At 34.1% G+C, this 15,409-nt stretch overlaps 2 protein-coding genes and 1 non-coding gene across 5 annotated transcripts; 1 reads left to right on the plus strand and 2 right to left on the minus strand.

Moving 5' to 3' along the window:
• Positions 1–417: 417 nt before the first annotated feature.
• On the minus strand, positions 418–5,307 carry LOC110110742 (dnaJ homolog subfamily C member 2). Of its 2 annotated transcripts, XM_020842360.2 has the most exons (3): positions 5,105–5,307; positions 4,834–5,016; positions 418–2,906 (listed from the first exon to the last, which is right to left on the minus strand). In XM_020842360.2, exon 3 carries the CDS (start codon positions 2,767–2,769, stop codon positions 817–819), a length of 1,953 nt encoding a protein of 650 aa, XP_020698019.1. In that variant the 5' UTR covers positions 2,770–2,906; positions 4,834–5,016; positions 5,105–5,307; the 3' UTR covers positions 418–816. The 2 variants fall into 2 exon arrangements, with proteins under 2 accessions (XP_020698019.1, XP_020698018.1); XM_020842359.2 differs by lacking the exon at positions 4,834–5,016.
• A 2,514-nt stretch (positions 5,308–7,821) lies between these two features.
• On the plus strand, positions 7,822–7,894 carry TRNAA-CGC. Its single transcript has one exon. It is a non-coding gene; the product is annotated as a tRNA-Ala (tRNA).
• Positions 7,895–7,926: 32 nt separating this feature from the next.
• On the minus strand, positions 7,927–14,979 carry LOC110110748 (rhodanese-like/PpiC domain-containing protein 12, chloroplastic). Of its 2 annotated transcripts, none has more exons than XM_020842370.2 (8): positions 14,706–14,979; positions 12,890–13,006; positions 12,237–12,328; positions 10,554–10,654; positions 10,355–10,465; positions 9,565–9,673; positions 8,667–8,717; positions 7,927–8,205 (listed from the first exon to the last, which is right to left on the minus strand). In XM_020842370.2, the coding sequence occupies exons 2-8, from the start codon at positions 13,002–13,004 to the stop codon at positions 8,125–8,127; spliced, it is 660 nt and encodes a 219-aa protein (XP_020698029.1). In that variant the 5' UTR covers positions 13,005–13,006; positions 14,706–14,979; the 3' UTR covers positions 7,927–8,124. The 2 variants fall into 2 exon arrangements, with proteins under 2 accessions (XP_020698029.1, XP_020698028.1); XM_020842369.2 differs by having other exon boundaries at positions 14,710–14,977.
• Between the last annotated feature and the right edge of the window lie 430 nt (positions 14,980–15,409).

Genomic DNA, 15,409 nt, shown 5'->3' on the forward strand with positions numbered 1-15,409 from the left:
AAGACTAACTAGAATGTGTCACGTCAGTGATACCAAGCCGCAGTACTGAGCACAGGGGTGATGTGGTGCATTCTGATTGATCTCCTGACGTAGCGTATTCTGATCGGTCTCCGGACGGCATTCTGCATCCAATCTCTGCACATAATAATTAATCTGATTCCAGGCACCTGAACACAGCAGGATTGTAATTATGAGCATTTCAGGAATTGAATCCTAAGGATCCGATTGAGATGGATGCCATTGTTCATAAATTGTCATGAAAAACAATAAAAATTTCTAAAATTATTCTGATAATTTTAAAAATATACAACTATAGTGGGTTGAATCTCTTGGAGTGATTCAAGTTCAATAAAGCTCCTGTTTGTGCATTATATATAAGACCATGACAGTATGATTCAAGACATCAATTCCATTGCATGATCTCAGAATAAAAAATGGATTTATTGAAATCAATTACTCCAAATCCAAAATTTTGTCCATCAAACGATTATAATTAATGGTAATAAATATCAACTATGCAAGTACAGAAATCATCTCTTCATTTGGACAATCACTCGACTGTTTCTACTTCCGTCATCATGCACCTACACCTAAAATACTCAACAATCGATTAATCTCCATCGGCCAAAAACATGGGCTACTATGCAGTAAAAACTATAAAAGGAACAGACCAGATATTTAGAATTTAAGAAACATAAATACTTGATGTGAGGTACCATTCATGACTGCCGTAGAAAGAAAATGTTATCCTTGATGCTTGTTGCAGAAAAATATCGCTATCCATGATATATGGTCCTTGCTTGCCACAACTAATCTTCAATCAGAACCCTTCTTGTTCCTGAAGTTCTCCTTCATCAATGTAAACTTCTTTTTGCATTGGTTAACAGTTTTCCCTGGCACTGCAGCAGCAACCCTTTCCCAACGCTGGCTGGTCTCTTTTGGAAATGTTTTCAGTGCTTGGATCAGAGCTCTTTCTTGCGTAGATGACCATGGATCCTCCATACCTGAAGAAGTTCCATTAGAAAGAGGAAATTCTCCAACTGTACTATCCTGGCTGCTATCATTGACTGAAGACAGATTTGTTGCTTTGGCTGAAGGCTTCTCCGCAGCTCCATTAGCAGAAAGACCTTCTGATTCTACTCTAGTGGTGAGAGGTGATTCAATGGATGGTGCAGGCTTTCTCTTCTCAAGGAAAGTACCGAAGGCATTTGCAGAGTCTGGTTTCTGCAGAAGAACTGTCTTAGTAGCCTTTAGAATCTCTTCAACTGATCTCCCAGTTCCAATATACTCAGAAATAACCTCCCACCTCCTAGAAGTTCCCTTAGGGTATTTTTGCACGCCTTTTCTCAGCATCTCAATTTCTTCCTTCCCCCAGGGTTTTTCCTTCTTCTCAGAGTTTAATATGCTGCCAGGCATGACTGCTGCAGCACAATGACCTGAAGAGCTATTTGGTTGCAAATGTTTTCCTTCTGGTTCTGCAGCGTGAGAATTCCCTATATTCAATGCACTATTTAGCAAATGTGCTCTATCAAATCCTTCCTTGTGTTCCATGTTATCACACAAAATTCTAAGCTGCTCCATCCCTAGAGACGTGCATAAGCTTTCAACATCTTCTTCTGAAAGATCTAGCAAGGATTTGGAGACCAAAGACGAAGAAAGAGATCGTAACCGGTTCCTCTCCTTCCGTAGAACCTTTTTATCCTTCTCTTTTTGCTTCTTCTGAGTCAAGGCAATTTCAGCTGCTCTTTTTTCCTCTTCTTCTTTCACTCGTTTTTCCTCTTCAGCAGCCCTTGCAGCCTCTTCCTCCTGCAATTTTTTTGCCAGAAATTTTGCCTCCTTTCTCTTCTGCTTCTCAACCTTTTCCTCCTCCTTTCTCCTAAGTATTCTAGGGTCTCTCTTATATGCACTGTCAACGAGAGCGCGAATGCGGGCATATTCTTCTTTTTTGGCTTTCTCTCTAAGCTTGGAATTCTGCCGCTCCATCCATCTTTTATGATCACGGGACTCAGCCTGCTCTAGATCAAACTCATCTGCATGGGGGAACTCCCTCCAACTTTTAAAAGTATACCAGAAGTTATAGAAGCTGTCCACCTCAGCCATTATAGTTTTGTCTTCCCCTAAACAAGGAGCAGGCTGACTTACAGACCACCTTGCATTCCTCAAGAATGCTGGACCAAAGACCTTGAAGAAGTCCTGAGGTGCACATTCAGTGGGAATTTCATCATCAAACTCGTCTGTGGAGTCATAGATCCTTCTCTTCAAAGGATCTATAAGAATCTCATATGCTTCTTGAATGGATTTGAAATGGTTTTCTATCTCATCCTTCTTTTCTTGTTTCGCCGCATCTGTTTCTTCAGCGAGAAGAATAGCAGCCTGCTTATCAGGATGATATTTCAAGGCAGTTTCACGGTAGCTCTTACGTATCTGCTCCTCAGTAGCCAGGAAACGCAAATGTCCCAAGCCTAATAGCGCATAATGGTCTTGTTGCTTGTCCCCAGAACCAGATTTCTTTTTTCCTTTGTTACTATAGAAATCTGATGATGGCATATAAGACTGGTTTCTGTCATCAGAAAATTCACTTTGTTCATCTCTGTCTGTTTCTTCTTCATAACAACCAAGAAATTTACGAGCAGCAGAATGAAATGAATGCCCTGCAGGTTCATAATTTAATGCCTTGATGGGAAGGCAGTTTGAAGAGACGGCCACTGGCTCTCCATCTAGAAGCTCTTCTGAATAGGTAATAAGCAGAAGGTTCCTCAAGCCCTCCATACTGAAGGAGGTAGAATAAACCTTCGTGCTTATTGGTAACAGATAGTGCGGACAATTACAGGATCTTCTGATGCCGAGTCTGAAAAAAAGGTTTCTAAATGTACCAGATAATCAATTATCTAGCAACAATCAACAATCTGCAATTGATCAACGCTATACATCAGGGAAGCTAATTAATGAGAAACATATCGAAGGGGGGGTAAAAATAAGCAGACATCAACAATATACTTATAATGACATCAACTATATACAAATATTTTATAATAAAAAAAAGAAAAAAAAATAATGACACCAACTATATAAAGGTCATAACAAGCACATTTTAGAATATTAAGGCTTCGTTTGGGACGGCTTTTTTAATGCTTCTTAAAACAGCTTTTTAGTTAAAAAAATTGATTTTTCTACTAAAAAACTGCTTTAAGAAGCAGTGATAAAGTCGTCCCAAATGAAGCCTAAGTTCAATGAAGCATTGAAATCAAGGATCCAGTTTGTGATTTTCAAAAATGGAAAGTAGATAAATGCATGTCATATGCCTTGTTTTCAATAAACTAAATGCAATATTGGTATCTCTAAACATTCGTTTAGCAACCACATGGCCATGCAGGGAAGACAAACAATATCTACAGTTCAGCACTACATGCTCATAACGTCATTTACTATTGTACTTTATTGTCTTTATTTAGTTGGTATGTCATTTAAACTTAGAGGTTATTTGATCGATTGTTTATGTTAATTTGGTTATTTGTTAACATCCATCAGTTTCTCAAATATAAAATAATTCAATACAAACAATGTCGGGCTTTTATTTTGAAATAACCTCTGTACAAGTAGAAAAAACACTGGCTCAAAATGAGGAACTTTTCATTTTTAAATTACAGTGGCGCTCGCCATCATGCCATTAGTAAGAAGTGATGAGTTCATTCATCTCATTGTAGCACACAACTTACTCTCCCATTACTACCAAAGGCCTGTTCATCTCTTAAGTAAGAAATAGAGCTCATACATCTCATAGTAGCACATAAATTATTTTAATCAAAGTGATGTTGAGTTGGACCAAGAGAGTCAAACTCAAAGCAGAATGTCACCATGTTCAAAGTATGATGCACTACACAATAAACAGTAAAATAAAAGAGAACAAACAATGGTTGCATCAATATTTATGAGGTTTTAATTCAACTAAACTTATATCTATATCTATGGGAGGGGAGAGAATCCGATTCACTTAAAATATAGAAGCCACAAATTTAATGCACACAATGTAAGGAATACACACTATGCATTCCCAGTCTCCAGTAAACTCGTACTCAACAAACAAAAAGCCTTATGAAACTCACAAATATAAGATGATTACCTCTCATCATGAGACTAGTCACAAAGATCAAATACAAAATTGGTGTAAAAGAAACACCTGAGATATATTTTTTAGAAAATATTAGGAATGACCTTTCTTTATTAGATTTAAACGAGAATTTGACTTTTAATAGGACACAATGGAGAAAAAGGATTCATGTAGCCGACCCCACGTAGTGGGATAAAAGCTTGATGTTGTTGTTTGTTGTTGTTGTTGTTATTATGAGAGCTATTTGTAAATTGTTATATATATTATTATGATAGTTTATTATCAATCATTACAAAAGTTTTAAATAAAGTCCATCATGCATGGGATGGCCAGGGAAATTCAAGAGACATTTGCAAATTCCAAAACTTGATTTTTGGAACTTCCATGAAGACTCGTTTATTTAAAACTTCTCAAATCTTGTATTAGGTTGGAAATATCCAAAGGGATAAAATGATCTGCCAAACCTTGTATTTAAAAGATTTCCATCTCCTATAATTATAATTTGAACAACATAGTGAAATCTATATAGCAGTGGATGTATGAGAGTCAATTTTCCCCATGAAAAATCTCTATTTACTGTGATCTTCATACAGTTTATCTTTTTATTCTTTCTTTTTAAGTTTTTAGCAACCAATTCATCCCTGAACTATGAAAGTAAGTCAACAAAATATCCATAATCAATCATCCATCAAAAACAAAATAACAACAGAGCTTCTGTTCAGTACCTGCAGATGAAAAACTGGCCATAACATAATTTACGGGGCAAAAAATAGTTTTCTTTAGGGACTGTTTGGATGCAGGATTTAACAGGATTTATGCCAATTTTGAGCAGGATTTATGCCAAATCCTGCCAAACGGTATTTGAGCGCCCGCTAAATCTCACGGCTGAATAAATCCTCCGTCTCCACCTTTGGACCGAAAAGCTCGGATTTAGTAAATCCTGAAATTTAGCGGACAGGGTTTGACCGAAGCAGCGCGAAAAAGGTAGAAAGTTACCTTCACAGTGAGCGATCTCCCGTAGTTGCTTCCGATTAAAATGTCGTGACTTCCGATCCAATAGGAAGGGAACGCCGTTGATGCAGTCGAAGAAGCGACTCGTGCAAAACTCTACCTCACGCGAAGCAACGAAGTCGAACAGCAACGATGAAATAGAGAAGATGATGAAGGCAAACCCTAGACGGCAGACGCCTATAACAGTACAAGTATAACCAATACTATTGGAAAGAAATTAATCTAATTTAACTTGATTAATCTAATTTAAAACATTAATAATTAAGCAAATTAATTAAATAATTAGTCCTATAATTAATGCATAAATTAAGTATCTAATTTATCTTAATTAAATAATTAATAATATAATTAGTAATTAAAATTAAGAAATTATTAATTATATAAGTAACGGTATAAATAACAATTAAATAATTAATAACTAGTAAAATACTTAAGTGATTAATGAGATAATTAATGATATAATTTATTAATTCATAATTAAAACTAATTAAATAATACTTAAATAATTAGTTATATATTTAGTTATTTCAAAAAAATAACTAATTAATTAGATAATTCTCAAAAAATTTAAATACCAAATATATTATTATTCTATTGACTGTAATTAAAATTGAATTTAATAAGTAATTTGTATTGAATACATAAATGTTACTCCATTAATTTAAGAAAATTATGGATGAGTCCTTATCAAAATATTGTTACTCTATATTCACAGCAAATTATTGCATCCGGTTACCTGACAGAGAGATCCGTTCGGATCTCTCTCTGTCTACAGTAACGCATCTCTCTGTCAGGTGACCGGATGCAATAATTTGCCCATATTCACAGAATTTTCTTCAATAAGTGCAGGTTTTGCTTAAACAAACTCAAATATATCAAAATAGTAAATGTTAAAAAGAATAACTTATTCTACTTTTTTTAAGCAACAAATTGAAATCTACCTAAATTTAAAAAGGTCAAAAAACCTGTAGAAGTTACTAACAAAGGTCATTATTTACGACTTCTATAGTGGCAGTTTAAGCCGTCACTATTAGAAGTGGTTTAAACCGCTGCTACTAGCAGCAACTAAAACTGTTGGTAAAAGCGATCGATAACAACGATTTTGAAACTGCTACCACCAAGTGATGTGGAAAAAAAAACAAATTTTTTGTAGTGATTTTTCAGATCGAAATCATAATTTCTATTTAATCACTATTTTTTCGTTGCTCTACTTTCTTGCACCATTTTTTTAAAATTAGTGGTTAAACATAAATTATGATTGTGATTTGAAAAACAAAGCAGTAAGAAAGCTATTCCTAACGAATCCTAAAGCAACCAAACTATAAAAACTATTTACTTCATTTATCTGCATAAATATTCATTAATTGTGATAGGCGGTCAAATAGATCGTGCAAAGAGTTGTAGCAACAAAGTGCTTTGTGTGGTGCGACTAGCGGAGGGAAACACGACGATGATGATGCAAAATAGGACTTGTATTTACTCTATATAAAGTTTTTATTTATTCATTTCTTTACGATAAAAATAACAATTAGAACTACTTAATGTGATTGTAAATATTATTGAGATCGATCAAGACGGTTGCAAATTGAGTTGTGATCATACATTTTACAAACAATCCTCCAAAAAAGATAAGCAATCACAAATACTTATTTGTCATAAACATTTTACAAACCTATTTATCCATTGATACAAATGGATTAAGCATAGCTCATTGGTAACTTCTTAATTGTGATTATGACCTAATTTTTTATAGTTTTAATATTTGATTCAAATTAATAGATATAAATATGTGGTTAATATTTATCCATTAAGATGATAATGTAATTACATATATTATAATATTCTTGAATTGTTGATCGATGATGAATCTAAGTTGACCGCCTATGAGTTTAGCATGTGTTACCCATATCCAAGTAAACTCAATCCAAGCTCACTCAATTTTTTATGGTTTGTTGCCATGACCTCCGCTTCTTTTTTAGATAAGTATCAAATTCGAGTCTTCATTTATCAAATAATCTATAGTCTAGTATATAAATAAAAGCCTTATTTAAGTTGGTCAGAGGAACATTTTTGTAAGGTTGGAATTTTCACGAAAGATATAGACATCCTTTGAAGCCTCAAGCTGCCACCCTACTTGTTATCTCTCTGAGAAGTGAAGAGCTACCGTCACATCTATCATAAAATGGAGGAGTGATTGCTTTTATTTATCGATTCACAATCGATGCCATCACGTTGTGCACGTCATGGCTATCATATTAAGATTTTCACAATCAATCCTCAAAGGTTCGGATAGATACACCCGGTGTCAGGTCTAGTATTATACCCCGTCACCCAATTTATTCATAATCATTATCTTATAACCCTCCATTGCTCCAAGATTCAACACTTCGAAGTAACAACTGGCTTACATCTATCACTTATGAAAAAAAAAATAAATATATCACACACAAATTTTAATTATGATGTGTCCCAAAACTTTTGATCTGATCTTATATTGCTTTTATCTCAATATATGTAAAAAAAAAATTAAAATTAAAATGCATCCAAACTAATTTTGCATCAAAATATCAAAAAACAAACAAATATTCCTTTGTTCTTTATTTTGCACCTCATCAAAGCTCATCCGCACTTGCCATAAACCAATTTTATTTAACATATATATATATATATATATACGATTGTCATCGTACACTTGACATGATGGGGGTGTAGCTCATATGGTAGAGCGCTCGCTTCGCATGCGAGAGGCACGGGGTTCGATTCCCCGCACCTCCATTTTCTTTTTTTTGTCAAATTTACGAAAAAACTTCACAACTCAGAATAAAATCATTATTACTATATCATTTTTGCCATTTCTCCAACATAATACTTTCTCAGTCAATCATTTTAATTTTATCACATCAACGTTATCTTCAAAGACATATCTGCCTCTTCAAAGAAAACTAGTTTTTGCCTATCAAAAGGGGAGAACTTTGAATAATTTATCAGCAGGAGAATGAAACAGTTCAGTATGTGGGAACAGAGGGATCGGCCTTGAGAGAGTAAGCATGAATTCCTCCTGACACGTTAAACACACGCTTGAATCCCTGCGAAATGCCACAACAAATGATTAAAAGAAGAAAAAAAATAAATTATTAAAGTTCTCATGAGACAATTTTTTATCTGCAGCTACTAACAGAGCCTATTTTGTTATTTTGCTTTTGATGGATGATTGATCATGGCTCTTGTGTTTTCTTTTACTTTCATAGTTCAGGAATGTTATGGTTGCTAAAAAAATAAACAGAAGGTAGCCATAGAGATTGAAGAACAAACAATTATATAGATCTCCGCATCTCAGAGCAAAAACATCCTGAAGTTCATGGGGAGGAACAATGGCCTATAATACGATTAAGTCTTCATTTGGGATGACTTTTTTACTGCTTTTTAAAATAGTTTTTTAGTACATAAAATTTAATTTTTGTACTGTAAAGCTGCTTTAAGAAGCAGTAAAAAAACTATCCCAAATGGAAGCTAAATATAATAATTATTTCACCAAAATACAGCTTACCTGTGTCTGCAACCATTTTGCAACCTGCGACGATCTCACACCATGGTGACACTGGCAAAGCAAGAAAGAGTGAAGCAACTTTAAAGAAGTATGACAAGTGTTCTTATAAGTAGGTGAAACCTATTCAAATATTAAGAGCGAAAGAGAATAGGAAATAAAAAGAATATTCATGAATAAAAAACATACAAAGAATGCTTTACATATTCACAAAACCAATGGGTGTTTCCATAATTGCATGTTTCACTATGAATTGATTAGAGAGAATTATATCCCTAATTTCACTTTAATTCAAACATACCACTTTATAAAGAAAGAATGAAAGATCAATGAAAATTTCTTGTTTGGTTTGGTTTATCCTTTTACTTTTACAGTTATTTGTGATGCTCGTCGTTGTGGATTGGATGATTGTCCAGCTCGGGTTGCTGTTTTGCTTCGACCCCTCGTTGGCTTTTTCGGAGTCTTTTTGGGGATTGCTCTCATTTTTGTTTGATTGGTTTTTGCAATAGTTTGAATTAACGGCTCGTAGGTTTTGCTTTAAATGTTGTATTTCTAGTGGGCTGTTAATTTTTAAAGACTTGTAATCTTTGATTTTGTTAACGCGTAGGCCCCGAGAGTGATTTTTATCAAAAAAAAAAAGATCAATTAAAATATAATAATTTTTTAAAAACAACATTAATGAAATAACCTATAAATATAATATATCTTTTGGGGTAGAGGACCCTCACGTAGGGGCTCCCCCTACACCCATGAAGGTCTACCAACAAAGATTTTTATAGCTTGTTTTCTAAATGCAATAAAAATTATGCTTCAAAACTTAACAAAAAACTTCAGCTAAGAATTTTTTCAATATACAGCATATGGTACGATATAATGATGTTATTACTAAGTATGAACTTACCAACACATAAGTATCCTTTTCCGGATCAAACTCATCAGTTATGATTGATCCCCAAGCTCCAAACTGACGGAGAGGAAGTACCTTGAAACCAGGTAGAGAAGCTTGAGTTCTGTCATTGCCAAAAAAAAAAGAAAAGGGTGCCAATCAATATGTAATGTCATATTAGAGCCTGCGCATTGATGTTCTGATCTGAAATATTCAACTAGTATAGAGATATAGACACCTATTAGATAATAGTAATGGACGAGGAAGCCAAGACAGATTTCTGTTCCCACATTTGAGAGAGGATAAAGAAGGAAAGTTGGTACAAAATCATCACAATATTCTGTTTCTCTTTGTTACAAGAGCCTTGGCACAAAAATGTCTTGCTCTAGCCATGAGGGATGAGACCAAGGCTTCGTTTGGGACAACTTTCTTACTGCTTCTTAAAGCAACTTTTTAATACAAAAATTTTAATTTTTGTGTTAAAAAACCACTTTAAGAAGCATTAAAAAAGCCGTCCCAAACAAAGCCCAAGTTTAGTTAGTACTCATTTCACAAAATTGTATTAGATAATAAGTTTGAAAATTTCAAAAAAAAAAAAAGTGCAAAATTAATGATTTAGCATCGTAGGCATCATGTATCACCTCATGCAACACTAAATAAAAATAAAAAGAAAATAATTTAAATAATTATTCATAAATTTTACCCCAAGCTACAGTTGATAATGGTATATCAACTTATAGCTCTGCCGAAGTTAAGATGGTATATTCAATAATGTGTAAGAAGATTGATAAAAAGGGTGGCATACACTTCCTCATGTTCACGAACATCAATCAATTGAGCTTCCTGAAGAAAATTGGGATCTTGCATTTTTGAATGGAGATCTACTGGTTCAATCTCTCCAAGTATAGATTCTTCCCTGCCATGGCGAAATGCACAAAACATATAACAAATTTTAACCAACCGAAATATTATCTAATTGGACCATTGTGGCAGCTGTGACAAACCTCTCGGAAAGCACTTCCAAAAGGTGCCAACCATATTCAGTCTTACATCGCACAACTTTATTTAGAGATGCGCTAAATGCTGCTTTTTCAAACTCTGGCACCTAGTGAGAATTACAGTATTTATTCACAGTTAATCGATAGGTTGTTCTCCAAGAAATGATTCAAGAAACAAATCATCTAAGATTTAGGCTTTGTTTGGGATGGCTTTCTTAATGCTTCTAAAGCAACTTTTCGTATAAAAATTTTTCAAACTAGAAATTTTTATACTAAAAAGCTGCTTTATAAAGCATTAAGAAAGCCACCCCAACCGAAGCCTTAGTAGGAAATCAAAATAGGTACCAAAAGTTCTTAGGAGATCTTCAACCAAAAGAATTATTTTGTAAGAAACATAATCTAAGGATGAATACAATGTTATTTTATTATTCTCATAACTTTGCCAAAATTTGAAGACAATAAAATTACAAATACACAAAAAAATTGAATCATATGGCATGTGCAGGCTATATAACTATAAAGGAAGTTCTACATCAGAGCAGATACCATTGAAGAATTACATAGCCAGTCTGCATTATATTAGCTTTCCCTCAACATTTTAATTGTTTCCAATTGTTTATAGGACAATCATATAGTCATTCATCATGTGCAAACAAGCAAATAGCCCACTTGGGTCTCTGAAAATCAAATTGTTAGACCTGATCCTGGATCGGTCTAGTCGGCCCAACCAAGACCGGTCCAGGTTTACAAATGGCGGAACCAGAGGGGTTAAGCCCCCTCTCTGCCGCCCACTTGATGTGGGGACCACAAGATCAATTAGGAAGAAATTTAGGAGGGATTAGAAGGGAAAAATTCAAATTGTAAGAGCTGTTTCGGGATTTGACCTAATTATTGTATGTTTAAGGGAGTTTTAGAGGCTAAGTTGAGTTTTATCTCTGATTTTGGCTGAAAAATGAGGGTTCTTGTGTTTGTGAGTGGGCTCTAATGGCGTCTAGAGATTTGGGAGAGACGAATCTTCCTCTTCAATAGAAGATCCATTGTAACTTGTTGTTTTTCTTCATTTAATATCAATCAAAAGTCCAATTTTTTGGTTTTTTCTTCCCAGCTATTGCAAATTTCTGTTTTCTCCAATTGCTATAATTAAATTTCAGCAAGGAATATTTCTGATTTTCCACAGGCGTATCCTATCACAAATACTGCACATAATATAATGGCTCTATAAGTGATAACAGTATGCAAAGAATTGCTACTCATTGATTTCGAATTCGTAACTATGCCGACAATTGCCTAATTCTTCACAAAACAAGATTTCAGAGTTTCTCTAGGTCTTCACAAAACCATGAGGTCACTGTATTCTCCAAAACTTTTAAAGGTCTACTTTGTTCACTTGTAGTTCTAACTAAATCAATGGCCAATTTTACAATAAGAGGAGAAGAATTCAAGAAAGGTTTTCCAGCAAGAATGATGAGGAGATGAGTCTATAAATTTCATCATCCTTACTCAATTACAACGTCTAGCAATAATTACTTCAGTAATTCAGAAAAAGAAAACAAAGCATTGAATGAGTATAAACAGTATCCCTAACTGCTATTGATATTGTGGCATTCTGCCACATTAATGAAGTAAAAAGCCTAAAGGGATAGAGGACATTCAACAAAGCTATAATGTGAGGCAGTTGCTATGGCATACCAATTGCCCTCTGCGAACCCAACCAAGCATCCCACCATTTTCTTTTGAAGGGCAGATTGAATATTCCACAGCCAAATCACTTAAATCCTCACCTGAAACAGATAAACGAGATATTAAAACAGCAACAACAACAACAACAACATCAAGCCTTTATCCCACTACGTGGGGTCGGCTACATGAATCCTTTTTCTCCATTGTGTCCTATTAAAAGCCAAATTCTCGTTTAAATCTAATAAAGAAAGGTCATTCCTAATATTTTCTAACCAAGTCTTTTTAGGTCTACCCCTACCTTTCTTAACACAAGTCAAATCTAAGATATTAAAACAGCCATAAAATTAATTTCATCCCCTGTAGAAACTTTAAAAATAGACTATATATGGATAAATAGTTAAATAATAAAGCATACACTATCAACAAATGCAGCACTTCTTCCAATGTAAAAGCAAAATAGATATATAAGGATGCTAATAAAACAAAGTAACAAAGCAATTTGATATTTTAATCATTTTTAGCTGCCAGTAGATTTTTTTAATCCCAATAAGATAACACGGTACTAATGAAATAATTTATTTGGAAAAGAAATTATGAATTCAAGCAAGGGATACATGCAATGGGGGAGTTGGGCAATTAAAAAAGGAACATCTCAGACATACCTCCAGCGATCCGTTGTTGTAGCTCCATCAAAAGTTTCAAATCCTTCTCTCCAACAAGTAAATGATGGACCAGAATCTCCTTATTCCTTCCTAAACTACTACCAGCACTAAACATAACTGCCAATGACAAAATCAAAATAAAAAAATAAAAACAACATAGCATGTGTACTGATAGAAAAAAAAATAAAGATCAAACACATATATTTACATGGCTAGGAAACACATATATTTACATGGCTAGGCCATAATAGAAGCCTATATCCACAAGAGGGGCATTAGGAACTGATCCACCATCAAGAAGCCAAGCATATGTACAAGCATATATGGAAAATGCTATTCTCCAAATGTAAGGACGCTCAATCTCATCATTTAGAGAACAACCGAATCTCTCAACCATAACAAAGAGAAATGCCTCTTAATATATTGTAGAAATAAAAAAATTAGGAAAAAAAGATGATGAGCACGTATGATCAAGATTATACTTAAAAACATCAATTTGAATGCCTCACAACAATCAAGCTTGCCTACGACATTGACCTGCTTACCTATGGAACCGTCGTGCTTATGTAAGCATTATCATGCTTGCATTGTATCAAGACAATTCATCATAGCTTTAAATGAAATTGTGAACATGTTCTTGTACAAGAAGATAATTTTGTGTTAATTCTCAATCTATATTTTGAATTTGGAAGCTATTAATTATTTCTAATTGTTCAATTGAAGATGTCATGATTCGTGCTTAAATGATCTTCATTGCAACAATGAGGCTTAGACAGGCTAATAGTCCTTTTAGCTCGTACACTGCCTAATAGTGTCAAGATTCGTGTCCACTCATTGATAGAGCTTGATGAAGTATTTGTCATTATCACTAATCATGAAGTTCCGATATAAATCTAATCACTGAATTCATGTCATCATCGGCACTAATCTTAGAGCTATCCTTATATCTTCGATCATTTAAAGTAAAATCTCAACCAATACTAATCTTGAGTCCTATAGCCTCCATCAATCCTTCCATTATCACTAGAGTCACGGTGGTCGAAAACAGATATCATGAGCACCATGGCAAAAATTTTCGCCCTTTACACTACTCGGGATCAAAATCTATTCAATCAAGGGACAAAGGGAATATGCATTGGTTCTCCATCTTTAACTGAACAGAGAACACAAATGCCCTCAGTCAAGGTGCATAGTGATCAAATATCTGAGGCCAACTGCATTATTTTTCCACAGTTCGCTATGTAAAGATTTCAAATCTTCATTCAAATGCCTATAAGTACTCGTAAAGAGACAAGGCCTAACTCCTTCAATCATAAGGATATGCTATGTTGAATTGGTTTCAGTCATTCAATCTAGGCTTCATTTGGTGCAGCTTTTTAGCTGCTTTCAAAAACTATTTTTTAGTACAAAATTTTTTTTAAATTAGAGATTTGATACTAGAACATCCGTTTTAGGCTGCAGTAAGAAAGCTATCCCAAACGAAGTCTAAGTCACAAACTTGGGTGTGGAAGGGTCTCACCGGGGACAACATCCTGACTTCACTTGCTCAGCTGACATTGGGCAGGGGAAGATCAGTCTGCGAGCAAACTCTTACAACAATGAATATCGTTTCTGACGTGTTACAATAATAAATACCAGAGAACCTTAATCCACCGTCAATCTCTTAGCTTCTAAAACTCTACTAAAAAAAAGAACCAGCTCCCCTCATTCCAATCAACCATCATAAATACAAATACAAAGAAGACTTGGACATAAAACACACCCAAGGTGATAAATTTAGAAAGAAAATAACGGTATTTTGATATAAAGAACTCACCAACCTTTGCCTTGCGGCCTTCGAGTACTCTCCATTGAAGGCGATCGACCGACGAAGGGGAAACGGAGAGATGTTGAAAATGGATTGTGTAGGATGTTGTGGGAGACGCGTTGGGTAAGGAAGATAGAAGATGGTTTTAAGGAACTGAAAGAAGAGAAAGATATGCAGCCGAGCATTGGGAATCTGAGCCTGGAAACCAAAAACTCGGAGCAAGAAGGAAGATTTTTAGCTCTCAACATTCTCTCTCTCTCTCTCTCTCTCTCTCTCTCTCTCTCTCTCTCTTGGCTTATTTGGGCCTTTTAATAAAAAGATATTATTTAATGATATTCTTACTCAATTTTAGTTAAGATAAATTTTTATATCCATTAATTTTATTTTAAAACAATCGTAATAATTAAATTTTATATTAAATTCATTCAAATATAAATAAATTCAAATAGATATAAAAGGGTATCCCATTTATTCAAATTAAAACTAAATTATTCTAATCTAATTTCTTTTTTTATATAATCAAATTGAATGAGATTTGCACAATTTTATTTAAAAATAAAAAAAATAATTTTAATAAGTACTATAACTCATTCATCAATTGACCAATTAGTAAATGTTATATTTCAAGAATATATAAATATATAAATTATAAATTGGCTCGATGGAATTTGAATTGAAAATTTTTAATTTTAAAATCAAATTAATATAATTTT

The sequence above is a fragment of the Dendrobium catenatum genome, unplaced genomic scaffold (assembly GCF_001605985.2).
Source record: "Dendrobium catenatum unplaced genomic scaffold, ASM160598v2 fragScaff_scaffold_334, whole genome shotgun sequence".
In the NCBI taxonomy this organism is placed as follows: Eukaryota; Viridiplantae; Streptophyta; class Magnoliopsida; order Asparagales; family Orchidaceae; genus Dendrobium; species Dendrobium catenatum.

What these genes read in the sequence shown, in the direction of transcription:
- LOC110110742 (XM_020842359.2), bottom strand. Translation starts at nt 2,769, where the DNA reads ATGGAGGGCTTGAGGAACCTTCTGCTTATTACCTATTCAGAAGAGCTT.
- LOC110110748 (XM_020842369.2), bottom strand. Translation starts at nt 14,944, where the DNA reads ATGTTGAGAGCTAAAAATCTTCCTTCTTGCTCCGAGTTTTTGGTTTCC. An exon ending in GTTCGTGAACATGAGGAAGT is followed by an intron (nt 9,674 to 10,354) that starts GTATGCCACCCT and finishes TGGCAATGACAG; the next exon opens with AACTCAAGCTTCTCTACCTG. An exon ending in CAAAATGGTTGCAGACACAG is followed by an intron (nt 8,206 to 8,666) that starts GTAAGCTGTATT and finishes GGCATTTCGCAG; the next exon opens with GGATTCAAGCGTGTGTTTAA.